The following is a 27,620-nucleotide window of genomic DNA, read 5'->3' as shown; positions in this document are numbered from 1 at the left end:
CATCATGCATGGATGGAAGATGAAGTTTCATTTAGTTTGATGTTGAAGGTTGAGAACAGTGTTAAGGTTTTGTAGCAGAACACTAGGCAAATGTGGGGATATGACCACAACTCTATTTGCTAGCTGTCAGAAGTTGCTGTTAAACCTTTTACGCACATGAGACAAGGAGTAGTTTTGAAAAATCTTGAGTCCTTTTGTTATTTAACTTGAGTGAAGGAAAAAGTGAGTATACAGTTGAAACATGGGATTGAATTTTGGAGTAAAGACAACTTACTGTACAAATAATACTATAAAAATACTGTCCATAAAAATAATGAAGAGTGTGCAGTATTACAGTTCAGTATGAGTACATTTGTCAGTTATTGAATAGTTTGATAACTGTGAGCCATTTGAATATTTAGTCAGAAAAAACCCCAAACAATTATGAGTTGAACATTTGCAATAACAGAATACCTCTTAATGGTTACATGAGCAGCAACTAAAGCACCGCTTAGAGGACTTTGAACCACTGTGTACAAGATTGATGCTGTGCTGCATAGGTCTAGCCAAATTTGAGAGAAAAAAAGGCCTGAAAATATAGTGTAGAAATAACAAATTTGAGGTAACAAAGTGATTAAACCTTTTCAAAGTTCTCATGATGATGAATTCATTTTCAAAATTATAAATTCTTTCTCCTTCTCCTTGTACATATTGACAGACTCTGGGTGTGTTGTCTTTATAATTCAGCTATGTCATTAGAATCTGGGACTTTTTTCATTTGTGCTGTTGGGGTGAAGGATTGTCTTTAGAGTAAACAAGGAGAGTGTTTTTCATTAATCCAGATGTTCCAAAACTCTCTACTAACAACTAGCTAATTTGCGTAATGTGGACGAGAAACTTTATGCCAGTCTTTAGATAAATGGAAAAAAACTTGCTTAGTTCTGTTGTTCTGCCTATCTTTCTTATTTTTCTTCTGCAGGAAGAGGAACATAACCCCTTTTATGATAGATTTTAGGACTTAGATTGTTTACATCTCTTAAGTTATTAGACATGAGATGGAAAGTGCTTTTTCATCATCGTGATGCATATTATCTTATCACTTGGATTTTTAAGTAACATAAGTCCAAAAGCCTCCAAAACTATTGTTGAGAATTTAGGAGGAATGCAAATCAACTGTGTGGCCTGTTGCTTTTTACAAGCATAACATGTAAAACCATCCGCTGCTTTTCTACTTGATGTGTTTATTTATACAGGAAGACTTTGCAAAACAATTAAGTGGTATGTGTTTTAAGAGGATGTTTCCTTTATAGACAGATCTGCATATGACATGGCAAGATTATTTCTTCTTTAATTCTCAAATCACGTAGGCTAAAATTATAAAACAAATGATGACAAAGAAGTGTCAGCTTTTCTTAAAAATAAAAGACAGAAGTACATTATTAACCCCGGAAGCTGTAAGGATGTATGCTGCTGACAACCTGTCCGGAGCACATGGGGAACTACGTGCGTGTAATGGGGTGGGGAGACAGAATACAGTAAATTAGATTCTAGCAAAAGATTATACAAGAGAGAGTCAGACTGAAGGCAGGGTTTCAAAGACTTGTATTGAAAAGTACCAAAATAAGCATACTACAGATCTACAGAATATTTTAAAATCAGCAAGGCCTTTTTGTAGGACATGTTCTAAACTTAGTGGCAGCAGTAGAAACGTAAAAGTACTGTAAATCGTACATGCCTGACTACTAGTGTAGCATTCTTGAACTGCTGCCCATTTAGGACTCGGCAATCTCCTTTAATGGAAGCATGTTTTCTTCAATATTGGAGTTTGTTTGTTGCTTATTTATAAGCTCATATTAAGCTAGTGTTTTAGGCTAAGAACGACTGGATGTTAAAAGTTATAATTTGCAAATTATAATATATATAATTAGAGATCCTCAGGAAGATGATTTAAATGTTGTTCTTGAAACTTAACCCATTATTTAGTGATTTTTCTTCAAGTTGATAGAATTTGTGTCTTCAGTCTCTCCTCTCCTGAAGAGAGGGAAACGTGGCATTTTGAAACTTAGAACAGATAGTACTTTACCATTAGAACAAAATAAAATATTTCAGAAGGTTTTTTAATTGTTGTTCCCTACTCCTTTATTCATACTCATTAGTCTGAGTCAAACTACGTATTTGTCTATTGGGAGAAAAACGTAATCAGTTTTAACTATTCATCTTTATCAAGTTGGTTCAAATATGTTTCCCCATCACATAAGCCACTTCACAAAGTTGGTTTTGGGGGGCAGACTCCTTTCTTGAATTCTGCCTTTTGCTGTAACATACTGCAAAATGCAGAAGCAATTTATGATTGTTAATTTAAATGCTTTAAAAATTGGTGTTCACCTGTATTAGGATTCTGTACAAGAGAGTGAGTGAATGTATTCTCAAGCTTTAATTAAACTAATTCTAGGAGATTTTTTTAAAAAATCCTTAGAAATCTCTTAAGTACAGGAGGAAAAAGGACATTCATCTGCTGTAGAGCAGTATTCAGTATCATCTTTTATTTTTTAGGTTAGCAGCCAGCACTAATATTAAAGTGTTCTTTTTTTGAAGTGTTTCTTTTTGATGGGAGTAACTCAGTGACACAGTCAGGGCAGCCGCTGCCATGCACATGGGAATTGGTTTCTTTAACTCCAATTTGATTCTTGAACCAGATGACCTTGGGCATGAAAGAAAGGCAAGGGAGATGCAAGTTCTGCAAGTGACCTCCCATTTTTGTAACTCTTTCCTTCCTATAATAGACTGTTTTATGGACTCAAAAGTAACATTTCATTTCTTCAGCATTTGTCTGCCTTTCCATCTGTTGCATTTGCTTGAATTAATTTACCATCAATTTAAGGTTTCACAGTACTTCAAGTAAACAGAATTTTAAAACTTACCTACAGGCATCCATATTCTGAATTTATTCACATACATTTTCTAAACTATGCAGTTGAATTATTTTCTTCCTGATTTCCATCTAGCATGTAATATTTTCTGCAGATTTCCTTCACTAATTTTTGTCTTGCACTTTGCTAACCATGTATGTTGAAAATGTCAGATGTTTCTAATTACTTTTATGATTTTTTCCAGTGTTATAAAATAAGCTATCTACTGTCCTGAAGTATTCAAGTGTTTCTTTATCACAATGAATATACTTGAAGCTTAGTATGTAGTCAAGTACATGTACTAGGTATTTCTGCAAATCTGAGTTGTTAGCAGCAATGAGCATTTTGGTGGCATATACTGGGAATGGTTAGAGGTGCCACTTCCTCCCTCAGGGTTAGCAAAAGGAGAAGGGAAGGGCTGGCTGTGGTTCTGCATCTTCAGAAAACGGGGAGAACCTGTGTCTAGGCAGAAGCATTGGCTGTACCCCAGAATGTTTATAATAATGTCAGATTATTGCACCCTGGCTAGGTAAAACAGTGGGAAGGGTGTGAAAAAGAAACCAGTAATGCTCAGAGAGGTCAGAGAAGTATATAGTTGAGAGGATGCTAGCCTGAGCTAAATATAGTATCTTGTTTTGGAAGATGGGGTAGACAGATCGAGATTGTACTTTATTTTTGTGTAGTTTAATTTCTTTTTATATTATAGAGATTTCTTATTTTTCTCTTGTGACTCTTGACATTTTAATAGCATGCTTGAGAAGGCCTCAAAAAACACACAAACTGCCCCCACGCCCCTTTCAAATACAGCTAGAAAATAGCCATGACCTCCTAAAATTTAAGTTCCCATCAGAATATGCTGATTTCTTTGATCAAGTAGAAGTCTTCCTGCTGGTATTTTTCAGTCAAAAGTTAGTTTATGTGTTTTTGTCTCCTACAGATGACATGCTTTAGATTAGATAGCTCATTATAGAGGAATACATAGTAGATACTCTTGGGAATGCAACAGGTTAAACTTCAGTCATAAATAGCTTCTGACTGCAGTAATTTCTTTCTTTAGCTTAAAGGACTTCATGAAGGTTTTGTTGAATGTCATATCTAGAGTATTTTTTTGTAGCTCTTGGTTATTAATAATGCAGAATAGTCTACTTCTGTTTAACATATTTTTCATGCTACAGTTTCAATTAACTAAAGGTTTTCCTCAGGCTGCTAACTAAAATCCTTCTGAAGTGGAATGAAGTGGAAAACTTTTAGCCTTGAAGAAGAATATCTTGAAAGTTATGAGCGTATCAAAATCAGTTACACTGAAATATTGGCAACAAATATTCCTAGAACGTTTTTTAAAATTGTGTGTGCAAAAACTACTCTGTATATGCATTCTGTAAAATAGGGTGAGGCTTTTAATATTGAAAAATGGATCAATTTAGGATAAACAGAGGTTAAATACCACATTCGAGATTCCATTCACATGATAGGTGCCGGAAAACACGTTGAATGTATGTGTAATCTTACCCACTCTGAAAAAGGAACGGTATTGAAATCACTAACAAGTATGCCTCATTGTGGGCTTTCTGAATACTCGGCAGGATAAAAAGCAACTTATCATTCTCCTAGTTTAATGCAGTTGGAAGGTCAGAACTTTTTACCATTATTATGTAAACTTTGGTTTATAGTTTATCCTTCAAGATTTACTTTTATAGGCACTTATATACATGATGCATTGAAAAACTGTAGTTTTATGCTGCTTTATTTCTGATATGTTACAGGTCTCATTGGCGCATTGGTTATTTGGAAACAGGAAATTTTTTTTTTGCTTGTGTTGTAGGTGAAGACAGGCTTCTGTTTCTTCGTGAATTCTCTAATGCCTAGGGGATTCTTAGACAGAAAATGGACGTTAAGAGTCAGTGAGAAATTTCCTACCATATTTTAAGGGTCAGAGAAAGAAGGACTGCAAAAACACTTTTCAAATGTATCACAGCATACATCAGTGATGCTCTGTAAAAGTCTCAGACAAATGGGGATGTGAAGTAATACTTCTATAAATAACTCTGTGTTCATCCATAAACTTTTACTGGAAAGGCATGGAATGAGATGTCTGCATCTCTGCAAGCAAACTTTGGGTGTGGCAATACTTATCCCCCATAGTGAAAAGTGATTTTTTTCTACTGACCACCTGTAAAGACAAGGACAGGATTTAAGCAGGCTTTTCTATCCTTTTACTGCTGGAGATGGAAACAGGAGCAGAATTGCCAGCTGGTTGGAGTAGAGGGTGTGAACTTAAGTAACTTCAGCTATAATAGCCAAAACTACTGTGAAATCAATCCCAAAGTATAAAGACATAGTTCCTTGGTATAAATACAAACATACATCCCTTTCCTGTAATAACAGATTCAGTTACCAAACTGGGGAACACATAAGCTACGGTGAAGGCACTGTTACGTAGTCCTAGAAAGCAAAAAAACCTCATTCCTTCACCAAGATCTAGTATTTAGCCACTTGGCCCATTGCCTCATAAAACAGATGTTAGTATTATCTCTGATATGTATTGCTGCATTTGTAGTGTACAAAATAGTTGGCTGCTAAAGATGATGGCTTAATTAGAGTGGAATGTAGACTCTCAGCTCTTCCATTAGTTTTGCAATGGCTAAAAATAGCTCCTGTAAAATATAGTAAAGTTAAATGGACTAACGTATCAGTTGTCTGTGCTGAAAGCTGAAATTTCTGTAAACAAAGAGATTTTTTTATTATTTTTTTTTCCAAAAAATCTGTCCATCCCAAAAATGGAGATTCTCTTACATAGATCACTTTGTTGTGGTTTTCAGATGAAATAAATTAGTGTATTGTTCTCTAACAGTGTCCTGACACTTGTATGTGTTATTGAGAAATTCCTGTTTACTAGCTGAGGATTTCTTTTACAGCATTTCACTGATCAAAGATTTTTAACCTGCACTGAAAGAACAGAGAAGTCCCAAATTGTACTGACTTGTTTTTGTAGTAAGGCGTTTTAGCATTCTTCTCCTGTAGTTTAGTTAGATGTGTAACACTTTAAGTATCACCACTTATAGATGTGGCAATAGCCGATACTGTAATTTGTGGATGAGCAGAATGGTCAATCTGTTGCATTATCTGAGATAGATAATAATACCTTTTAATTAGGTAATGGTAGCTATTACCTAATTCATTTTTATAATAGAAGAAAACCACCTTACAAATGGGAGTGGGCCTGTTTGTCATTAAGTATTAATAACTGGGGTTTGGGTTCCTTGGGAGTTTTATTTTGATATTTCTGTGTAGTGATTAAAACTTCTTCACAAGCAGAAATTTAACCACACGTGTTTATCTTAATGTTAACATTACAGCCATTGAAAATGTGTAGTTGCAATGTTAACTTCACACTAAGGTAAGTATATTTGCTGGATGCACGCCCAAGAAACTGTCACCTTTGAACAGTATGCATTGTGTTTGAGGAGGTGTTATCAAAGTCATGAGGCGTGATTGTGACTCATGTCTGTTGACTGACCTTTTTACCTTTGAAAATCTCTTCTACCAAATGAAATATCATATTCTGTAGCTTGGATAATGTAGTAGTATTTTTTCCAATATCTTGAGCTATATGCATAATATTATTCTGCTCTGAATGTTAGACAAAATTAGGGAAGTATTCTATATGAAGAAACCCAATAGAAGTATTTATATTGGAGTGACAGAAAACAAAATTATACTAACTTTCTGTAGCAGCAGAAATGTTTTATTTTAGGTGTTTGCTTTTACACACATTTCAACGGATACCTTACTAGTTATGTTTTATTTGGGGAAGGGGGAGAGCACTTATCACGTGTGGACAGGTTACTAGTTTCTGTATTGCTAGTACTTAGAGGCAAATTCTCCACACAACATTTGCATGACCTTAGCTTTATCTTAAATATTTCTCTTTCTTCAGTAAGTTTTGTTCGACTGCAAGCATTTCAGAGCAATAGAACACTGCTTGCACCAAACTTGAGCTTAATGTAACTACAGAGAAATCAATCAAGTCAAAGTGAGACAAGTCTAGTGATAAGAATTTCTCTCAAAAAAACTTTGGTTCAGTCTCTAGTAGTAATTCAAAATGAGTATATTAATTTGTAAAAGAAATGAATACCATGTGTACACATATTTGGCAAGACTATTAAAATATACACTTTATTTTGAAAGTACATACTGTATCTATTCAAGAAATCACTCTAGGCCATTAGGATGAAGTTGTTTATATATTTACATGATACAGAAAATTGGAGGTATTCCCATGAAGAAAACAATAACGCCATGTTTATTTGAAAGTGTTTAACAAACAAACCCCACCAAAACCTTAGTCTCTTTCAATGCTTATTTTTGTTATCAATTTTAAAATTTAAGGGTTTTTTCCAAAGCAACCTCAAAAGTGTCAAACACACAAAAATAGTTATTTCTCTATTTACCAGTCTTCACATTTTTATTTGTGTAATGGGATCTTAAGAATTTTTCCCCAAATTATGTCTCAAAAGAAGATTAAATTTTTCAGATCAGAGTTGGAAAATGCAAAACAAGTTTGTACATGGAATTCCTGTGTTGGCGGTAGGAGATGGCACACATTCATGTCCGTTTTCACTGTCCAGTACATTAAATGTACAGCTCCAGTTCAGAATCTGTGACTAAGGGGCTTCTTTTCTTAAAATATATTGTGCTGCTTTGAACTTGCTTCTCGTTCATTTATTGAACTGTCATTTAATCGACCTGGTTTTCCTCAGCTTTTAAATAGGAGTGTGTGTATTTATCACATGAATACATGCTATGATAATGTTACAGGAATTAGATGAGAAATTATCATTTCAGTGTTTCTACTGCATGCATCTAGGTGAGGCTGCATTTTAGGGGGATTTACTTAAGTCTTCTGGGCACAGTTCTATGATACATCATTATTGGAGATACTTCCAGCATGCAGTCTGGTATGAACAGTTCATAAATTCTTTTTCTCTGTATCTTGAAAGAGGTCATTTATATATTGACATTTAATAGAGCTTCTACTACTGTGTGTGGTCTGCTTGAAACCATATTAATTATGTAAAATGCATTTTTTTTTTCTGAATATGTGTTCTGCTTCTTTATCTTGTTATACCTACCCAGTTACTGCAGCACCATTGATAATCATTGGCATTTCACATGCACTTAAAAATGAGAAGCTAAACTAAAACTAAGACAGCAAGATCTCATGCAGAATGGAGGAGTGGCGTTGTTACAGACATAATTTCATATGCTGAACTCATTCCTCGACGCATGTAAATAAAAGCTGTGACAGCAGGCCTCATTCACTGTAACAGGGATTTGTGCTGTTTCTTTTGCACATCTGAAACTGGAGAGGGGAAGGTTTGTTTCCACTGCGCTGGGCTCCATTGGAATTTTTTGGCTGGGAGTAGGAACTTGAAGTTACAGATAAAAGTTCGGAAACTGCTGAAGTGTCTGTACCACGCCTGTTGCCAGAATAGCTAGTCACGCTTCTTGGATACTGCAGCCATCTGCTGATCAGAGATTCAGGTGCTCATTGCTTGTGCTGTGCCATAGCCTCTGTCAAGTCCTCATGACCCTGAGAAAGGTGATGGCGGGGGTTTTCTATTAATGTTGTATCTCTTCGCAAGCCTCCTTGCAGGTTGTTCTCCTAGCATAAAACCATCAGAGGCTGCTACAATGAGAAGCAGCTGAAGGCAGCATTTCTTAAAATGTTTCCTCCCCTTCTGCGGTGACGACATCTCTCTCTCTTATGCCCCTTTCTATAATGGATGTTGGGACAGCATTGCACAGACACAACTTGCAGTTCTGTAAGCAAGTCTGTACTGCTGTTGGAGCACCTTTTGGGGAGCATGCTTTTTGCTGGCCTAATCAGGGATTGTTTGTGGCTGGAAGCCTCAATGTCAGCAAGGAATACCCAGGGAATTTTATTACCTCTTTAGGTGCAATGTTCTGACTGAGGCGGCCACACAGCTTTTCATACAGGTGCTGTAGGACTGAGTGCTTCAGCCCAGCAGCTATCTCCTGATTAAAAGCAAACATTCCTCCTGAAGTGTTCATCGGGGCAACAGCTGGAACTGGGAGAGAGGGGCAGAGGGGACCAGCTGCTTGAGGACTGTGGGTTGGACATCCCTATTTTAAGGAACCTTTTTTTTTTTTTAATCTATTTCATTTTTTATAGATGCAGCCAAGTACTCGCTGTTTGCACAGAGGAATTGAACCCCATTTAATCAGTGTCCTTGAATTCATCCACATATAATGCAATGCACTATGGATATTTGTGCCTTAAACAGCCTCTTGTTACAAAGCAGAGAGCTGTGACTTAGATTAAATTTAAATCCTGATTTGTGACATGTTAGCACAGCAAACTAATGCCAAAATCTATTAAGCCTTCAAGGGTTTTTTTTGTTCTTGATGTTGGGTGAGTGCTGAGATCTTGACCACAATCACATTTGCTTCTGGGCAGGAGGAAATAGTTCATGTAGTTCCAGTAATCCAGACAAGCCGTCACATCTGGTTTTATGAATGACTTCAGGGGGGAAGGGAAGTTTGCAATTGATTACAATTGTTCTTAAAATCAAAGACTACTGCAGTTTCAGGAATTACTATAGAGAACTTCAGGGACCTTGGCAGTTAGCTCAGAAAAACAACTTTGTTTTTCTTTCTTTTTTTTTTTTTCTTCCCCTAAAACATTATTCAGAAAATTATACTGAGAGATCTAATAATTCCAAATGTGTACTTCCAGCTCTTCAAAATTAAGTGAAAAATTAATAAACATTTCATCTTTCTGGATTATGGTAATTTTTTTTAATCATACACAAGATGAAAATCCTGTTTTTATATTTGAAATTATTATGCTTATATTAAGTAGCCAAGCATTTTTTACTATACTTGCCATACAGGTTTTCTTATTGTTTAATTGTCTATTATTGTCTGTTGCAATGGTTACTAACATTCAAGAGTATATAAAAATGAATGCTAATAGTTTTAGGAAACCCTATCACGTTTTTACTCTGAGTTTTGATATGGTCTTTTTTTTTTTTTTTCTCTAAAGGCAGGTTGACTGTGTGCTAGTTGCAAGTCAATGTGAAGTGTAAATAATATTGCGTGTGAGTACTCATCAGCTGTTATGCATGTGCTAGTTTAAGGCTCCACTTATCTTTCTATATCAGTTCCTACCAGAAGTCAGCAATCTGAATTCTTGCCCTACTCAGTATTCTCTATGGTGAATACATGCTAAAACACAGTGCAGCACAGGATTTTAGCGTTATCTTTCTCTTCTAAGAGGTGGCAATTTGATAATCTCATTTTGAATTGGAAGTCATTCAGTTTACACAACTTAAGCAGATTCTCTCATATGCTCAGCTTCATGATACTCTCTTCTATTCAGCAGTACCACTTCCATCATTCAGCAATTTAGAAGTTTTATTCTGAAATGGGAGTTTGGGTGGTAAATGCAGTTTGGCAAGGCACCTGCTTCACCAATTATTTGGCTCAGAATTGACCTGAAGAGAAGTGGGGTTTCATAAACAACATTACTACTCTCTTCTACCACATCAGCCAGAACAGACTCTGTGTATTATTAAAAGACATGCTCAGACCACTACCCATTATTTTCAGCAACTATACTTAAAACATTTCCCAGGAGTACAGAAATTGAAGGCTGGCATCTTGAATTCATCTGTGTAAATAGATAGTCTTTGAGCCAGCAATCAAAGTGAGGTTGAGTCATGAGGCCATTGCAGTAGGAAAGCTATATACATGGGTTCCTTTTTTTTTTTTTTTTAAGCAGTAGTATCTAATTTGTGGTCTTTGATAGTTTATTGTAGTAAACATAGCTTCAGTTTCATTACATACTGAAATGTTCCAGAAATCTCCAGTCTGGCTCATAAACATGTATTTTTCCCATTGCAGAGGGGTGTGCGCCACTGCCTCTAATGACTTTCCCCACGGCCCAGAAGCAGGTTGTCCCGAGCAGCACCAGGAGCCTGCTGCGCTTCGCTGCTGCTGGGGCAAAGAACGCCATCACCAGCGCTGTGTTGTGGTGCAAGGGAGAGAAGGATGCTATGCTGAGTGGCCCAGTCCTGGGACCACCCGACAAAGATTGGCTCCAGCAGTCAAAACGCTACCAGAATTAAAAAAAGAAACAGAGAATCGATAACTGGGTGCCCATTCTTTGCTCTTAGATTTTAAAGCAGTGAGGCCTGTTCTCTGTTTTGCCAGCAGGAGTGGTTTAGTCATTATCCGCTTCAGAGCATTTCCAGTCTTAAGATATTGTATGTTAAATGATTCTGGGAGGGAGACTAAAGGAAGTGGCTGTGCAAAATCCATTGATGGTTTCTTGGCATAGAGAACGTGAATGATTTCTTCTGTCCTTTCCACCCTGCCTGCTTGAGCAGCGCAAAGGAAAGGACCAGGCCTCCACCTCCAACCATTGTTTCTTTTGACATACCTAATTTTCAGGTTGAGGAGACAGAACGCCTACGTCCTAATGGATGTGAGGCTCAACCTTAGAGGGAGTTTATACAAATGGGAAAAAGAATTTTTTGAGGAATATTTAGCTCTAACAAGAGACTTATAGTAGGTTGTCATCACATAAAGCTGGAATATCCTGTGGTTAAGTCACTTCCCAGTTTAAAAGTAGAGTTTGAGTTTGGTGTTTTGGGAGGTGCTTTTCTTAAAGAAAGAATCCTCACTTCTCTTACTCAACTATTAGACATTCTGTCCAGTTGTGTGCATCTTGGCATTATCTTCATTTTAAAATGGAACGTTGCTGAGGCTGCTCATGTCTTCGGCATGAGGATCTCTCTCAAACCTTCGTTACATCCCAGCAGCAAAACGTGTCAGTGCAGGAGCAGAGCAACTTTGCTTGCCGAACACGCTCTTGCTCTGCGTTCACAGCAACCTTCAGGGTCACTGTGTGCATGGTTACCTCCTTGGAAGACTGCTTATTTCACAGTGACCTTTGTGCCAGGTGACACATCTAGGTAACTAGGTGACAGGATACTTTTAGTTGAAAAGTATAATTAACTGTGGATGACAAGAGAGACAGAAGGAGCATCATCTGTGGCTTTTGAGGGGATTTAAAGATGACTGCTTAAATGCATAGGCAATGTGACCAGCTTCCAGTGTTCCACACTGTTGAACTCTTAGCTGTCTCAGAAGCAGATTGAAGAAGACGACTCTGTATCCTGAAACCCTTAAGTCCAGGGACAAAGATGCTGCTTGAGACTGCTCAAGCTGAGGAGAACTTTAACGTAATTACTGGAAATTTGGAATGCAAATTACTAATGATCACTGAGATTTAATTTAATTTAATTGAAGACTTGTTAGAGACTCTATATCTGGAACAAGGGCTCCAAAAACCTGTTTATGGAAGAGCATAACATCCCTTTAACAGGTGTGATATAGGGCTTGTAGAGGGATAAAAACCTCCCCTGTAACAAAATACATTACTGTTCAATAGTAAACAATTAACTGAAGTCTCTTTGGGAAACCCTAGTCAAGAATATTTCTGAATTATTTATATTTTAATTACATTGTTCTGTTTGAGAAGTGTACATTCTTGGCATAATTTTAGCATACTTCAGGTGCTATTGGAATACAGAATAAAGGTTTTCTTTTGGGTTTGGTGTCTGTTTGGTTTGGGGTTTGGGGGTTGGTTTTTTTTACATTTACCACTTGTTTTTCTCCTATGAACTTTGAAAAGTGTAGTATCATGCTTTGGAGGAGGTAGATGAGTTTATTTCTAGGAAGCCTGCAGAACAAGTGCAAAGGATTATGGTTTAAAGATACGTACTTTTTATTTACAAACACTGTTTTGATCTGTTTTTAAAGGCTAAATAGTAGTATGCTAATCTTGAAGCTCTTTTTTTACATCCTGAATTTTTATGCGTTAGACAAACAGGGAAATCAAAGATCTGAATCTAATTGGGATATACTTCCAGCTTAAACGGTTTTCTATACAGTTACTATATGAATTTATTTTCAGTTGCAGTTGTTTCTTGATCAAAACACTCAACACGTGGTGGTTGGTTTCCTTCATTATTGATATGAACCTTTGTACTAGTTGCTCATCATCACTGATTATTCTTTAAAAAAGAAAGTTGATTCTTTTTATATGCCTGTATATGGAAACAATATCATGTATTTCCCAGTACAACTATTAGTAGCCTCTCTACATATGCATAATAAATTATTTATTTTAATCTGCACTAACAGAAATGTAGGAATCACAAGTGCACTTGTGATTTTTTCCCATACATTTCTTAGTCAGTTTGTCAATTCTAAATTGCTTGCTTGTTGTCTCTTTCACTGATAGACAATTTCTGTGGCAAGATGGTGATTCCAACTACTTTTAATATTTAAGAATGTTTGAGTTGCTAACTTTTTGTACTAAAAGTAGCAGCTGTGGGTAGGAATGTTTTAATGAGGGGTTTAAAGATGATATAGTAAACCTGTAGATTATAGGTGAGGACTAGTAGATTGGGTCTTGCTTATGGAAGCCAGTATCGCCGGAATGTGCACAGTTTGAAATAGTTTGACCAACGTTATTTAGTTGACACATGTGACCCAGGCATAACCTTCATGATCCACATTTCCCCAAATTCTTTCAAAAACAAGCAAGTCACTCTAGATTATATCTAGAGATCATGTGTTCTGGGACGTTCTTACAGTTTATTAGCCTGATGCTGTGCTTCTTGAACTCATTCCTGAATGTTTTCTTCTGTTGTTTTCCTCTGCTGTATTGGTGTTTCCAACAGTAAATAGTGATGACAACTAATTTTACACCCCAAACTTTTGAATTTTTAATCATTCCTTCAAATACCTTACTGTCCACCCATATATTTCAGCAGTCTAGGCGATTTCTTCATTGTGTTTAAGAAAATTTACTGGAATTTTGGTGGTTTGGGTAGTTACGTACAGATCAGGCCACACATTTATTAAATACATCCTGAATTATGATTGGATCATATTCTAAGTTCAGGAGAGCTCTTCTCTGATCTTCACACACTTAGCTCTAGCTAAGACTTCTTGGATAGGACCTAGTGTCTACTCATTGTACAGGGCCCATGTATAAGACACACAGGAAGTGTTATTACATACGTAATTAATTGTATTTGTACTTTACTGATGTAGGTTCTATACCATGTCCTTTACTTCTTAATGATATGTAAACATATATTAGGCACAAACACTGCCTCTTATGTACTGGTGGTCTGAAGACTTTTATTTCCCTGTTCCCTTACGGTACCAACTCCTATTCATCACTTGAACTTTTTTTTTTTTTTTTTTTTTTTTTTCATTTTAGCCTAGCTTGAATGCACAAGAAAGTAAGATATTTTTATTATTGTTTTTAAAGTGAAAGGTTTTACTTGAGGAATTTAACAAACAAACAAAAAAAGCCCAACTAGCAATCTTATTTTCCAGTAACATCTCGACAATCTTTATAAAGATGCCAGTATTTCTTTAAATGTTTGCAAACATCACTAAGGTTTTTTTTTTTAACTTTTTTTTACAATCTTTTTAAAAGGAATCTATTCTAATGAATGTATAAAAATTCATCATAGATAATAATTGTCAGAAGTTAGTCTTATTTCCTATATCCATTTGTTCTATTAAAACACACAATTAAATGTAGAAAATTACAAATGTGAGTCATTAGCTCTGAGGCATGTAACAGCCAGGCAAGCAGCCATGACAAATCCAGAAGTATTTAAATCTCTTGGTGTTAAAAATAAGCATAGTAAAGATGTCACTAAATTTAAAATAAATCTGTTGTAAAATGTAACTCCAGTTAACATGTAATGTCTTGTGAGATTGTTGCTTTAGGGCAACATGAGTGTAGACCCATGGTTAGTAAATGGTCTTACAAAGCGAGCGTTTAATATACAGAGGCCTAAAGCCTAGTTGTTTTAAGTGTGCAGCTTGCGTTGTCAAGAAACACTGTTTCCTGGTAGTTATATTACTGTTTTTCTTTCTAGGGAGATGCCAAAAATCTTCTGGCCTCTGAGAATGTCAGCACTGGCCAAAAGTTGGACTTTTCAGATACAATGGTACAGCAGAAGCTGGATGAAATAAAGGACCAAATCAAGCGGGAAATAAGGAAGGAACTTAAAATCAAGGAGGGAGCAGAGAACCTCAGGAAGGTCACAACAGATAAAAAGAACTTGGCATATGTGGACAACATTTTGAAAAAATCAAATAAGAAGTTGGAAGACTTGCATCATAAGCTACAGGAGTTAAATGCGCACATTGTTGTAACGGATCCAGAAGATGTTGCAGGTACCATATGTTATTGCGAATTCAGTTTTTCCTCTTAGCTTAGATAAGCTGTATCCCATTTCACTTGAAAGAATTGCACTGCCAATAAGCAAATCTGTAGCTGGCAAGTTTGTTACTTACACATGCCTATTTGTTTTGATTCACAAGTAAGTGTCCAATCCCTTTGAGTTTTAAATTGTTTGCTGGGGAGCACTGTATTTCATGCACTATTTGATGATGCTCTAAAGACTAACTTAACATGTACCAGTTCTTCACTTTCAGTTATTACTGTATTAAAATATTTTCTCAATCACTGTAATATTTCCTAATAGCTTTTCACTGTATAAAAGCAAATTTCAGTACCTCTTCCAGCATCTTTCTCTGAGTTATGCTGAAGGGATCAGCATTAATACACCTTTTTATTTTAGGGGGGGAAATTATAACATTTGTACTTAAAAGTTTTGGAGGGTTTTTGGGGGGAGTTTAAACTTAAATCTAACTTTTCAAAACTGTTTTTCTGTTATGCTGTTTATCTGACTAACCTATCAAACATTTCTTACTGTGTCAATGATTTGTTAAGTCTTCAGGGTTTTCCACAAGGAAGCTACCATTTTAAAGACAATTTGAAATTGTTTTCACAGAATGGTTGTAATTAATGGTTTTAATTAGTATTTTCTGTGGCATGGCATTGATGTATTTTTTAAAAACACTAGGCTTGGTAACTTAAGAAGGAATGTTGTGAAAGTAAACAGTCCTTTTTCAGCTTTGTGGAATGACTTGGGAGATACTGCCGGCCTGGTGATTTCACGTTGCACAGACTCTTCTTGACATAAAGGTTATTAAATGTGCCCGTGCCATCGAAGGTGTTTGTGAAGTGAATGCCAAGCCTTAAGAAGCCTGGGCAGTAAGAATAAAAGACTGCATCATCCTTGTGAAGAAAGGTTGGAGAATTTAGGAGAATGCTGGCAGGTGATGTCAGCAATTCATACTATCCGGCCCTGTGACATGCCGCAAAAGTGTTGAAGTGTCCACAGTGGCCTGCACAGTATTCTCTGTATTCTTAGCATTTTTTGCTTTTGATCTTCACAAGATATAAGGGGCGGAGGGGGGGACAGCTGGAACTAGTGAGGCAAAGTAGTTGCTGCAGCATGATATGGGATTGAATACAGTAAAGTATGGTTCATAGATAGCCATTGGGTTTTTAGTAGGCTTGAAGCACTCTGTTCCATATCAGCTAAGGTTTATGAAAATCTGCTTCAGTGTTGACAGTAGCGTGGCTTTTAAAGGAACGGGAAGAGTGAAAACAGAAAGAAAATTGTATACAGGCTGTGTACAGACAGAATATAAAAATCTGTGCAGACATAAATTTATGAAGTTAATTTAGTAGAACTTAAAAAGTGGATGAACACAGAATGCTCTTGTTGGGGTGCCCCCTTCCAGTGTAGCATTTTAAAACTCTTACCACAATGAGTTAATGAGCTCTATTGTCCTTGTGCGTGACTTGGGAAATGCAGTAGACCCTAAGAAAGCATTTACTCCTTCTAAAAAGATAGTTTGGGTACAAAGATCTACATGTTGTTCAGATCCTTAGTACGCTTCTGAAAAGGCCAGCAGTGCCCATTGCTTTTGTGAGTAGCTGTTAGCAGCCAGGCTCATCTTGCCTTGCGTTTAAATACCAGAGACTTCATGAAAGGCTCAAGGGATAAAAGATCAACGTTGATAAATGTATGTGCTTTTACCTGCTTTTGATGCATGCTAAACTTCTTAGTACTATGTTTTTAACTTCCATTCCGTTCAAAGCGTTCTTGGTAGATAGCTTTTACAGTCTTAATTATTGAAATATGCAAGGAAAAACTTACTAATTCTGTTGAGATCGTTATATTCCCTGTATGGTATCACATCAGGTATTCCTATAAGACCAGTTTTAATAGAATATATTGCATCACCTTCTGGAAGAAAAATGTAGTCTTTAATTCTTTTAATATTTTTTTTTAGATCAAAGATCTACACGCACCCACCCTCCAAAATTGAAATGCTTGAGGGTTTTTTTTATATTATTTGCCTTGTAATTTAATTGCCTGTCTTCTTCCTCATTCATAGTCACTAATTCTTGGAGGGGGAGTGCTATCAGTAAACACTCTGTCTGTCTTGAGACAAATGGGTGCAAGTCATCTTGGTGAGACTCTGATTTTTAATACTGAAGTCTTAGGTTTGACTAAAGGTATTAGTGAGCTTGGCCTTTGCAACATAAGGTTGGTAATATAAAACTTATGACATGCCAACTGTGTAGGTGTGTTTCTGTGTGTTTGTGTAGATATACACGCACACATAATATTCAGCAAATGCATAGACACATAGCCCTAAAGATCACTGCCATCTGACAGAAGATACCTCTGTGGAGAGGTCACACGTATCTCCGTTTGGGAATTCTTGCTTTTGCTCAGGATCAACAGTGAATTTAATAATCTCTTACTGATGAATATCAAGCTCCCTGAATGAGTGTATTGTTTCCGAAGGTTAGCTTTATTCTAAGTTACAGCTTTTCACTTTAGCTTGTGTTTGACCTTTTTGTGGTTGGTTAGTGACAAAGTAAAAAAAGAGAGAGAAGGAAATATATGAGAAAGGTTTAGACTGTGCAGAGTATGAATGCTGAAAATAGGGTAAAGAGGGAGTGGGAGGGCTCTGGGAGTCAAGGTCTGTATTCTCTTTATGTACTTCAATATTTTTTGGGGTGGCCCTATGTTTTTCCCTGTCTTGTAGTGTATATTGTGTAGGTTTTTGCAGGTTGTAAGTAGCAAAGTCAGGACTGAGATCCATTGAAAAGTAACACTGACAGAATCAGAGAGATGATCCCTTTGACCTGTCAGGCCTCACCTCTGAAGATTTTTGGACTGTTTCTGTTGACTGGTTGAAAGGTCATTGGGGTAACTTGGAAAAGTCATTTAATCTTTCCTTGTTCCTGTATCTGAAAAGTGGGTGTGAACATATATTTGTAAAGTGCTCCGGATTTAGAACTGAAAAGTGCCACGCATGCTGTTGTGACTCTTACTGTTGCTTATGGTATCAAGCAGTAACTTATACTACAATTTAGTGGTTCGTTAAAAAGGTAATGTAACTTCTTTGTAATCAGCACAGTGTAATCGATAAATGTTAAAACTATTAAATGTAGTGTTAATTAATCTACTAGTGTGGTTTAATAACATTCCATTTCAAGCAAGTTAAGATGTTTTGATGGTAGTTTGCCTGGAGCTGAAAGCTTTCCATTTCCTAATGCCATAGGAAATGATTTTCACAACTGTTTGAAGAATTGGTATTAAACCTTAACCAAAAAATGCATTTTGCCAAGAAGCTATACTACTGAATGTGAGGGTAGATTTGGCAGCAGATACATGATTCGGAAACAGCTCTTAGCACAGGTTTACTTTACATTACGGGGTTGCTGGTGAATCTAGATTTGTCTTAAATTGGGACTTTGTACCCAGGTCTGCCCTTATAGCGCAGTATATTAGTCATACTAGGACGCAGAGTTTTAAAATTTGTATGTCAGCACTTAAAAGTGAAGCAGAACGCAGCAATACAAAATGAGTAGGACCAGCCTAGTGACCATTACTGCTGAAAATCTGAGAGATTTATTTTAATGTGTAACATGGGGATGATTACTTCAGTCTTAGAGATGAAGAAATTTTGTATCTTGAAAACATGCTTCTTCACAGTAGCATAGATTAAACTGATGTTCTCTTCATGTGTCAAAGTAGCAGTAGAGATTGTGGGTTTTAATATGACTCAGTGAGGTGTTAAGATTGAAATAGCTTACCTACAGCAAGTCACTGATTTAATTAGCATATAATTGATATGTGGGAGATATAAAAATTGAGAGATTAATCTGTTCTATAGAGCTGAAGTAAAGGTGGATTGATGAGTGATCTCATCATGGTGAGATGATGGAAAGACCTTCGAGGGAATTGAGGAGGCTGGATGAAACATGGAAAACACGAAATAAAAAAGACAAGTTCGTGCCTCTTCTTCCATTCTCCTAACTTCTAAGCTATCCACTTTGCATCAAATTTGGCTGTAGGTGTCACAAAGAAAATAATTTTGTTTAAGAATGTGACTAGCTGACAGGAGAGTGAGAGAGACTGTTCTGGGGATTTCTTTGTCTCTACAAATGACTTGCTTAATCTGTCAGACACCAAAGTGTCCATATAAGACCAATTACTGGAAACTGGTAGAGGTAGCAAGCAAATTGGTGGAGGTAGTGACATTTTTAGACAGCGGACTCCACCTACAAGGCTCATATCTGTAGGAATTTCATGGTAACTTTTGGGAACCTTAATGTAGAATAACATTACTGAAACAATCTCCTGTCACTTGTTTAGTAGTTAAAATTGGCTGTTTCTGAATTGAAATTCATTTGAACTTCAGAAGTTTCCAGAAGGTCAGTGCTGGATGTTCTCTGAGTGCAGAATGTCCACTGCTGCTTTGGACTTACTGATGGCTTGGTTCAAGTGCTGATGCAACCTTCTGACTGCCTGAGAAAAGCCTAATGATGGCTCTTTCTTCCCCTCTCCATCAATGCCTAAACATGTATCACAGGTGTTTCTGTTGGGTATGACACTGACAAGGCTAACTGCAATTAAATATCCTCAAATAAGATTAAAATTAACTATTTACTAAAGGGCACTTGCTGCTAATGGAGTAGCTTAGCAGCATGCTGCAGTACCATCTGGGAACCCAAATTCAGAAAGTTACATGGGATCCTAGATTTTGCACTGAGTTTATTGAAGAAACTGTACCTAGCATCTGGGGAAGAGGCCCCAAAGGAACAAGCAGCAGTCTCAGAAGAAGAGAGTTGTGTCACTAATAAATGTAATTTACATGGGAGTGCTGGTAAAAGGCAATTTAGAAGCAAGAAGTTTTTGCTGGTGAGCACTATGTGAAGACTCAAACTGAAAAGGTTTTCAGAAGAGCAAAGATCGTAGTTAAGATAAACATTTTAGACTGAAAATTGCCATTGTCGTGATGCAATCCAGACATTTTAAAAAATCTAGTCAGTTAAAGCATCACTATTAAATTCTTTTAAGTCTTATGAGTATATTTTAATGAAAACAAGATATTGCAGGTGCTGGGGAAGCAGTACTGCAGCTCTTCCAGCAGTACACTGGATGTGTGCTAACAAGCTACACAAAGCTCATTAATGTTAAGCAACAACATTCATAGTTGTTCAGCAAAAATAACATGCTAGTTACTTGAAATGAAGTCAAGTCTACTTGAAATACATCTGTGACTTCACTTGATAGTCGCTGTCAAGAAGAAAATGCCTAGGGGCACTGATTGATACCCTAGCAAAGCTCTTGCTGTCCTATGCCAAGTTGGACTTGAATGCATCCAAAATGGTAAGTCTTGTACTGTCCTTATTGACCCAACAAACACGGCAAACTGGAGAATCTCTTATTTTCCACAGTTCCTACTTACCTATTTGAGTGAAATATCAATTTGGTATGAGTACTTAACTCTTGTTTAACTTTAAGCATATGCATAAATCTCATTGATTGCAATTATCTGAATGAATTTATTACTTATTTGTATTATGAAGATGACTAAATGTCTCCAAATGAGATTTGAGCCCCTCTGTATAGCACTTTACACAAATAGATCAGAGAGAACTAGCCATACCGAAGTGATTACAACCTCAGTAGACATTACAAAGAGAGAGGGAAACAGCTAATACAGATGTAGCTCGTAGTGCTGCTGCAAAGATTGTCAACGCTTTCCATAATAGGACCAGTTTGTCTGGGTAATTTAAAACTTTAATCTGAATTCTTCTATAAGAAGCTACCTCAGGCTGCTTACTGAATTGTAATGGGGTCAGGGGGGAGGAGGAGTCACTTGGACGCCATTTCTGAAAAGCTGTTGGTAAACTTTCTTTTTTTCTTAAAAAAAAAAAAAAAAAAACAGCAACCTGTGTTAAGAAACCACATTGTTCCATGTTTGGGAATTTAGTGAGCAGCTATTATGCCTGAAGGCAAAAAATTATTTCTTCCTAGCAATTAGTCCATACTGCAGAAGAGTTTCCTTTGCTGATGGTTACTAGCAAAGTGTATAGTAGAACCATGTAAACTAAATGATAGAGGGGAGTTTAGGTCCACAAGTGCAGACCAACTCTTGAGATGACCCAGGTAAGTGATGTTGTTACACAGTGCAGACGTGCAAAGGGAGATAATAACAGCTGCCTGGGCAACCTGAACCCTGATATCTCTAATTAGTCCTTGGCTTGCAACTTGAGTGTTGTTTTAATGCAAAGGAAGACTGCTTGTGTGCGTCTTTAAAAGCTGTGAAAACAGACTTCAGGAGCCCCACAGTCTTCCCAGGGATCATCAGAGGGCTGGGTTCTTTTATGTAGTAGAGGCCTGCATCATAAATCTAAAGTTGGTAAATATTCATTTATACGATTAATCTACTTTACAAGGAGACTTGACACTGTGACTTTTAAGTTTCCCATTTGTTCTACTTTTGAATAGATTATTAGGTGAGGATTAGTTGAACGTGAAGACATAAGTGAGAGGAAAGCCTGTTGTTAATCTTTGTTTTATTAATAACGCATTTAAGGTAAAGCTGTTTAAGTGCAGTTTCAAAGAGAAACCAAGCCAAAACATTGAGGAGAGGATGAGTGACAAAACAGATGAGGAATAACACAGATTTTTTTTTTTTTTCCTTTAAAAAAACATCTGGTATTTTCTGTACTACCTTTAAATAGTGAGGATGCAGTAAGAGTCTTGAAGTGACTTGAAGTGAAGAGTGAATGAGCAGCAGAGGAAATTAAAACTTCTTACATGAAATCTGTATGTAGCCTCAGCAAAGATTGCAATTTAGGAGGAAATTACACAGCAAACTTGAAAGTAAAATGTATTAAATCTCCAAAATTAGTTATCAGAATCTTCTACAGAAGAAATATGAAATGGCAGATAAGACATCTCCTTCCTATGACACCTCTTAATTAATAATTTGTAATTTACTAGTGCAATGCCTGTGTTTTCTAATAATTGAGGATTTCAGGAACTTGATCCATCATCTTAGTTTTAATTCAAGGAAAATTAATTAAAATTGGAAAAAAAAACCAAACTGTACTGTTGGTATCGGGTAAACATTGTCTACCAGGAGACCAATTAATGTCAGTTGCCCATAGAGAAGGTATTCTCTCAGCTGTTAGGGTAGAAGATATCAACATCAAAAAACATTATTACAGCGGATGTAATTTATCTTCTTTTACAAAAAAGTTTGAAAGAGAAGCCATTGGGACTGTTAGGGAAGATAGCTAAAAGGACAGTCGTTAAGTCCTAGGAAGTAGTCCAGTGGTCACGTATTTTCAATTCACTAGCAGTTCATGTTGCAGAAGCTGAAATATGAACCAGTGATTAATGGACTTGTCTGGAGGAGGATAGAAAAGTTAAGGAGTTTGACTATGTAATTTGATTGATAAAACTAACTTGCATTCCATTAAATTCATCCAGCAAAGATGGAGATCTGAACACAGTAATGTTGTCAAACAAAAAAGCTTTATCTTTTCCACATATCATAGTTGTTCGATAACTTGTCTGCCTGTATATCCAATTATCCCAGGATTCTGTTATGATTCCAGAGCAAAAATCGTTCAGATTTACAACTAAGGAAAATGTTCATTTTTATCTATGCTTAATTTTGACATAAAAGAGTGTCTGCAGTGTTCGCACTAGAATTGATGAGGATCTGCTTTATATCTGTATTTAGACCATGCTCATTAGTATTGAATATTACTGTCCAAGGTTTTTTTTTTTAAAAACACTTAAATTTAAAATCAGGAGTGTAAGAAAGCTTAATGGAAAACTGCATTTTGAATTGACTCAAGACATTCCAGAAGAAATAAATCTCCTTTGAAACTAAAATAGACCTAGCTGCAAACCTGCCTACTTTACCACTCCCGGAAGTGATTCATGTGAATTAGGACGCGTGTAGGAGTCACTAGGCTTTCGTGAGGCTTTTCATGTTAAGGCGCATTTGCAGTGCTGTTGCAAAGTAGCTCTGGACAGGAGGGTCAGTCTTAGTACCTAAGTATGATGTTCCAGCTTTGTTTAATCTATTAGAATAGAGTTTAGGGTGTTTTGGAGGGGAGGGGTGTGGGTTCTGTGGGCTTTGGATTTTTTTTTCCTTTTTTCTATTTTGCACACTTTACATCTTACCTTTAATTCACAGATTGTCCTAGGACTCCAGATACTCCAAATAGCGATCCTCGTTTTCCTACTAACAACAGATTGATGGCCTTAAAGAAGCAATTGGATATAGAACTGAAGGTAAAACAGGGAGCAGAAAACATGATACAGATGTACTCAAATGGCTCTTCAAAGGTAAGGTTTTGGAATCCTTAAAAACATTAAATGACTGTGGATTTTCATATCGCTGTGGTGTGAATGTATAATGTAAAAACAGTATACAATTTCAGTATTTTTAGTTTGGGGTATATTTTTGTTAAATAGTTATGTCAAATCTGTTACAAATTACTATACCATTTTTTTGTTCTGGTTTGATACCCACTCAAGTAATTGTTTTATCAATTTATCCACATGCAGTTCAACCTAAATAACAAATCCGGCTTACTAAATTTAGTACATCTAGTAATCTTTGATCGTGTGTGATTCACTTAGCAGCAAAGCTTGGTATGACACTGGTATCTGATGCTTTTCCTAGCTCCACTAAAAAAATAATCCATTAGTTTAAAGTCATAATGTGCATGATAATCACACAAAAGGCAGCAATGCCAAGTACACTTCTGAAATCATCATCTAGTTGTAGTTGGCAGTAAAAAGATTTGTACCAAATATTTGTATTATAAGATGTGTATAGTATTCTGATAGTTGTTATAGTCTGCATTAGTACGCATGCACATAAAATACATATAAGAATACTTTTTCTACAGAAGTGGGGTATTCTAGAGGTAGCATCAAACTGAAATTAAAAATAAACCCATGCTTATCCCTAGATCTGAATTTTAAACACATGCTTGCTTGCACTTACTCTGTCTTGATAGCACCAGAAGTTCTCCAAGGGCAGGGTGGGGGCCGTGTGTGTTTGCTAAACCCCTAAATGGGTTTGACGAGTTACATAGTCCTAACTATGTAATAAAATTCATTATACTCTAAGAATCCCTTAACTCAAGTGAAAGACAAGCCAAACCTTTTAAATGAGGGGGGAAAAAAAAAACCCAACAAACAAACCTCCAACCAAACCCAAAACCCAACAACAAAATCCCCTCCCATATTTTATGAGTGTAAGGGAGTCAGTACTCAAATGAGAAAAAAGGGGAGCAGGAGAGGGGATCCTCTACTTACCTGCCCCGTCACCCTTCATTAGTTACTCATTACCTGTTCTCTCCATTTACTTTTACTAAATCATTAAGGAGATGAATTTCCAAACTAAGGGGAAACACAAGCATAGATCTAAGAAATAGTATGTGGTAGCTTGGTTAGATGTTTCTGTGTCCGGGACAATAGGAATATTGAAGTGTGTTGAATTCTTAACTGACTGAGCCAACACCTAGCTAGATCAGCAAACTTAAGAAAAAGTAGTGTTTGACTTGAAGAGTAGACATCTGTGAATTGCGTTGCTACCCCATCTAATTGAAACTAACCAGAAAGTGTTGGAAAGGAACTTCATGTTCTGGGTGAATTTCTGCTAAGGACTGGTGGAGAGGCAGATTACTTTGTATCTGCCTACTGTATGACTTTTATACCGTGAAAAAATTACAGCGAATGCTGCTCGTTCCAGAAAAATGAGTTTAGATGAGATGGACCATAGGTGCTATCAAGCTCATTCTGTTCCAGCAGCACTTCTGTTGAACCAGTGGTACTGTAGTAGCCTTATTGGAAAGTGACCTGTAGCCTACTGGCCTGGGCCACATGGAAGCAATCTCTGGAGTGCACCTTATGACTCAGGGCCTGGGAATGCTGTCCATGCACCACAGTCCCTCAGCTCCTGGAAACCCTGGAGTCTACATCCTCTGGGGCCATGTACTTAACGTCAGGTACACTTAAAAATAATAATCAGCTGACCTAAATGGATCAAAAAGCACACATGAATTATGTTCCTAATAAACCCTCAGTAAGTAACCTTATAACAGCCCAAAAAACGTAACTAAACACTCAAGCTATAATATTAGACGTTGTTAGCAGGCTTTGATCAGACTAGGTAGAAAGGATAAATTCTGGCTTGCTTTGATTGAGGCATGTAATTAAAATTGATGATCGGATCTTGTATTTGCAATTGGTAAATGCTTAAATCAGCCTACCAGATTTGGTGTATATACTAACTGGGCAGGGGAGAGCAAGCTGGAAAACACAAAAGCATTGCCAGCTGCTTCAACAAACAGGATGGAAATGGTGCGTATTCATTCTCTCATGTTCTTAATGCTTAGTAGTGAGTTAGTTAATTTGGCAGGTTTAAACCATAGGCTTGAGCGTGGTGATTACAGTTTTAAAAGCAGAGCTTAAAACAACTCATGTACCTGGATGAGGTGGGCAAAAAGGGCAGAAAATTCCCAGTTTGAATCCAACCCTGGTAATCCAGTAGTTCTTTAAAAAGTAGTCACAGGATCCTCTTTAAAACAAACTCTTTCGTGACCTTTTTTCAAGTGTACTATACGATCTAATTTCAGTTCTGTTGTATTTCCAGACCTAAATTTAATGGAGGGAGGTCATTATTTGTTTCCTAAAAATGAAGAAGCAGTCTGTTAATAGTGATAAACCCATCCTCTTATGGGGAGGTTTGCCCTTCGTACTTACTCCACAGGCTTCAGTAACATTCAGCTCAACCTATTCAGACTTAAGTGTTTCTGAGATACTGATCATCTTTCCTTGGACTTGTGTGGATTCTCTGAGATCCCATGACAGCTTTGCAGATCGGTTTTAAAGGCACTGTCAGTTCTTCTATACTCAGGAGATGCCTTGAAATACTTTGTATTCAGCCTCCAACACTAAAGGAGCTGCTTGGGTATAAGACATCCATTTTGATTCTAAAGATGGGATTTTCTGTCTCTTGAAAACATAAGGATATCTCTATAATCCTGAATTACCTCCTTTCTATGCATTGAAGGGCTGATGTTGCCCCTGAGCAAGCAAATCCATTGCAGTAAGAGGATATGAGGGACAATCAAGATCAAAAATAAGATAAAATTGAAGATACAGACAAAGAAACACAGCATATTTATACATCAGAATGATGCATGGATAAGGTTTAATACAGGATTCTAGAGTTGCTTGTAATCTGTTACTTAGAGCCTATGCTCTGCTGTAGACACAGGTTATTTCAAAAGTTGACATTTGTATTTGAGAAGGCAAATTCAGTGTACTCGTTAAATAATTGGATAGCTAACATGGAATCTTAAAATATGAAAACTAGTGGTATCTCTCTGAAATGTTGATTAATACTAAAACTTCAAACCAAGAGTTTTGAGACTATGGTATGCAGGGGTGGCACAATTTCTCCCCATGCAGCCAAAGCCTTTTTCTGTGTGTGTCTTGGTGTATCTACCCTGCAGAACATAGGGCAGCATTAAAATATCTGAGTAATACATTGGGCAAAAGGTCATAGAGGAGCTCTATGAAGGTGAAGTTCTCTCTTCTCAGACTACTGATTTTTCTCCCAGTATACTTCATGGTGCCAGTATTTCTAGCTCTGGGTATCCGTGCTACACTACAGTTCTTTGTCTTGGTTGTGGTAAGGGGAAGAACTGAATTTCATTAGCTTCTTAAATAATTGACAACTTCAATATAAAATTAAAAATATAAGTATAAACCATATCCATGGGAAAGTAACTTATTAATGAGGTTATAGAGTGGCTATAAAATGAGTTAACCAAAATACTCTTTGGACTATAACAAGCGTGATATTCATCTACACTGACTACCGTTGATTACTGTCATTGGTTGGTACTGCACAGACAGGACAGACTGCCTTAAATTTTGTTACACCCCTTTTTTGTTCTTACTGCAAGTCAGGTCACCTTTAAGTTATCTGGTAATTCCCAGAACGTATAGAGTGAGCCATGCAGCAGCCATAGAAGTGCAGGCACAGTTCCACATCTGAGAACTATTTGATAATCCATTTTAAGTCAGTTATCCAGTAGCTGGAGGACAAAAAAATGGTATACCTGGGAAACATGTGGATGGATGGCTGTGCTCCTGACAATGAAACGGTATTATCAGTTAGTTTGAAAGTTCATCTTCAGAAATGTTCTCTTCTAAACTGCTTCTTGTGTTACTGCTTTTGAAAACAAAAATTGGTTAGCTTAGTTTATTTAGACGAGAAGTACTGTACTTCATTGGCTATTTCACCAGCAACTTAAAGTAACCCTCCTTTATTATGTATGTATTAATGCAAAAAATCTTCAGCTTTGATTTGTTCAGAAAAACATACTGCAGACTTATT

The 27,620-nt window shown here is 36.7% G+C and overlaps 1 protein-coding gene across 1 annotated transcript in view; it reads left to right on the top strand.

The window, feature by feature from the left end:
* Positions 1 to 27,620, top strand: part of PKN2 (protein kinase N2) — a 55,076-nt gene that overhangs the window by 9,203 nt on the left and 18,253 nt on the right. The window contains exons 2-3 of the mRNA XM_054833851.1: positions 14,888 to 15,188; positions 23,394 to 23,545. Of these exons, the coding sequence (XP_054689826.1) occupies positions 14,888 to 15,188; positions 23,394 to 23,545 (453 nt within the window). The remainder of the gene's footprint in view (positions 1 to 14,887; positions 15,189 to 23,393; positions 23,546 to 27,620) is intronic.

This window comes from Grus americana, chromosome 8 (genome assembly GCF_028858705.1).
Source record: "Grus americana isolate bGruAme1 chromosome 8, bGruAme1.mat, whole genome shotgun sequence".
NCBI classification, from domain to species: Eukaryota; Metazoa; Chordata; class Aves; order Gruiformes; family Gruidae; genus Grus; species Grus americana.
The sequence above is the reverse complement of the archived record's forward strand: the minus strand, read 5'-3'. Positions and strand labels throughout refer to the sequence as shown.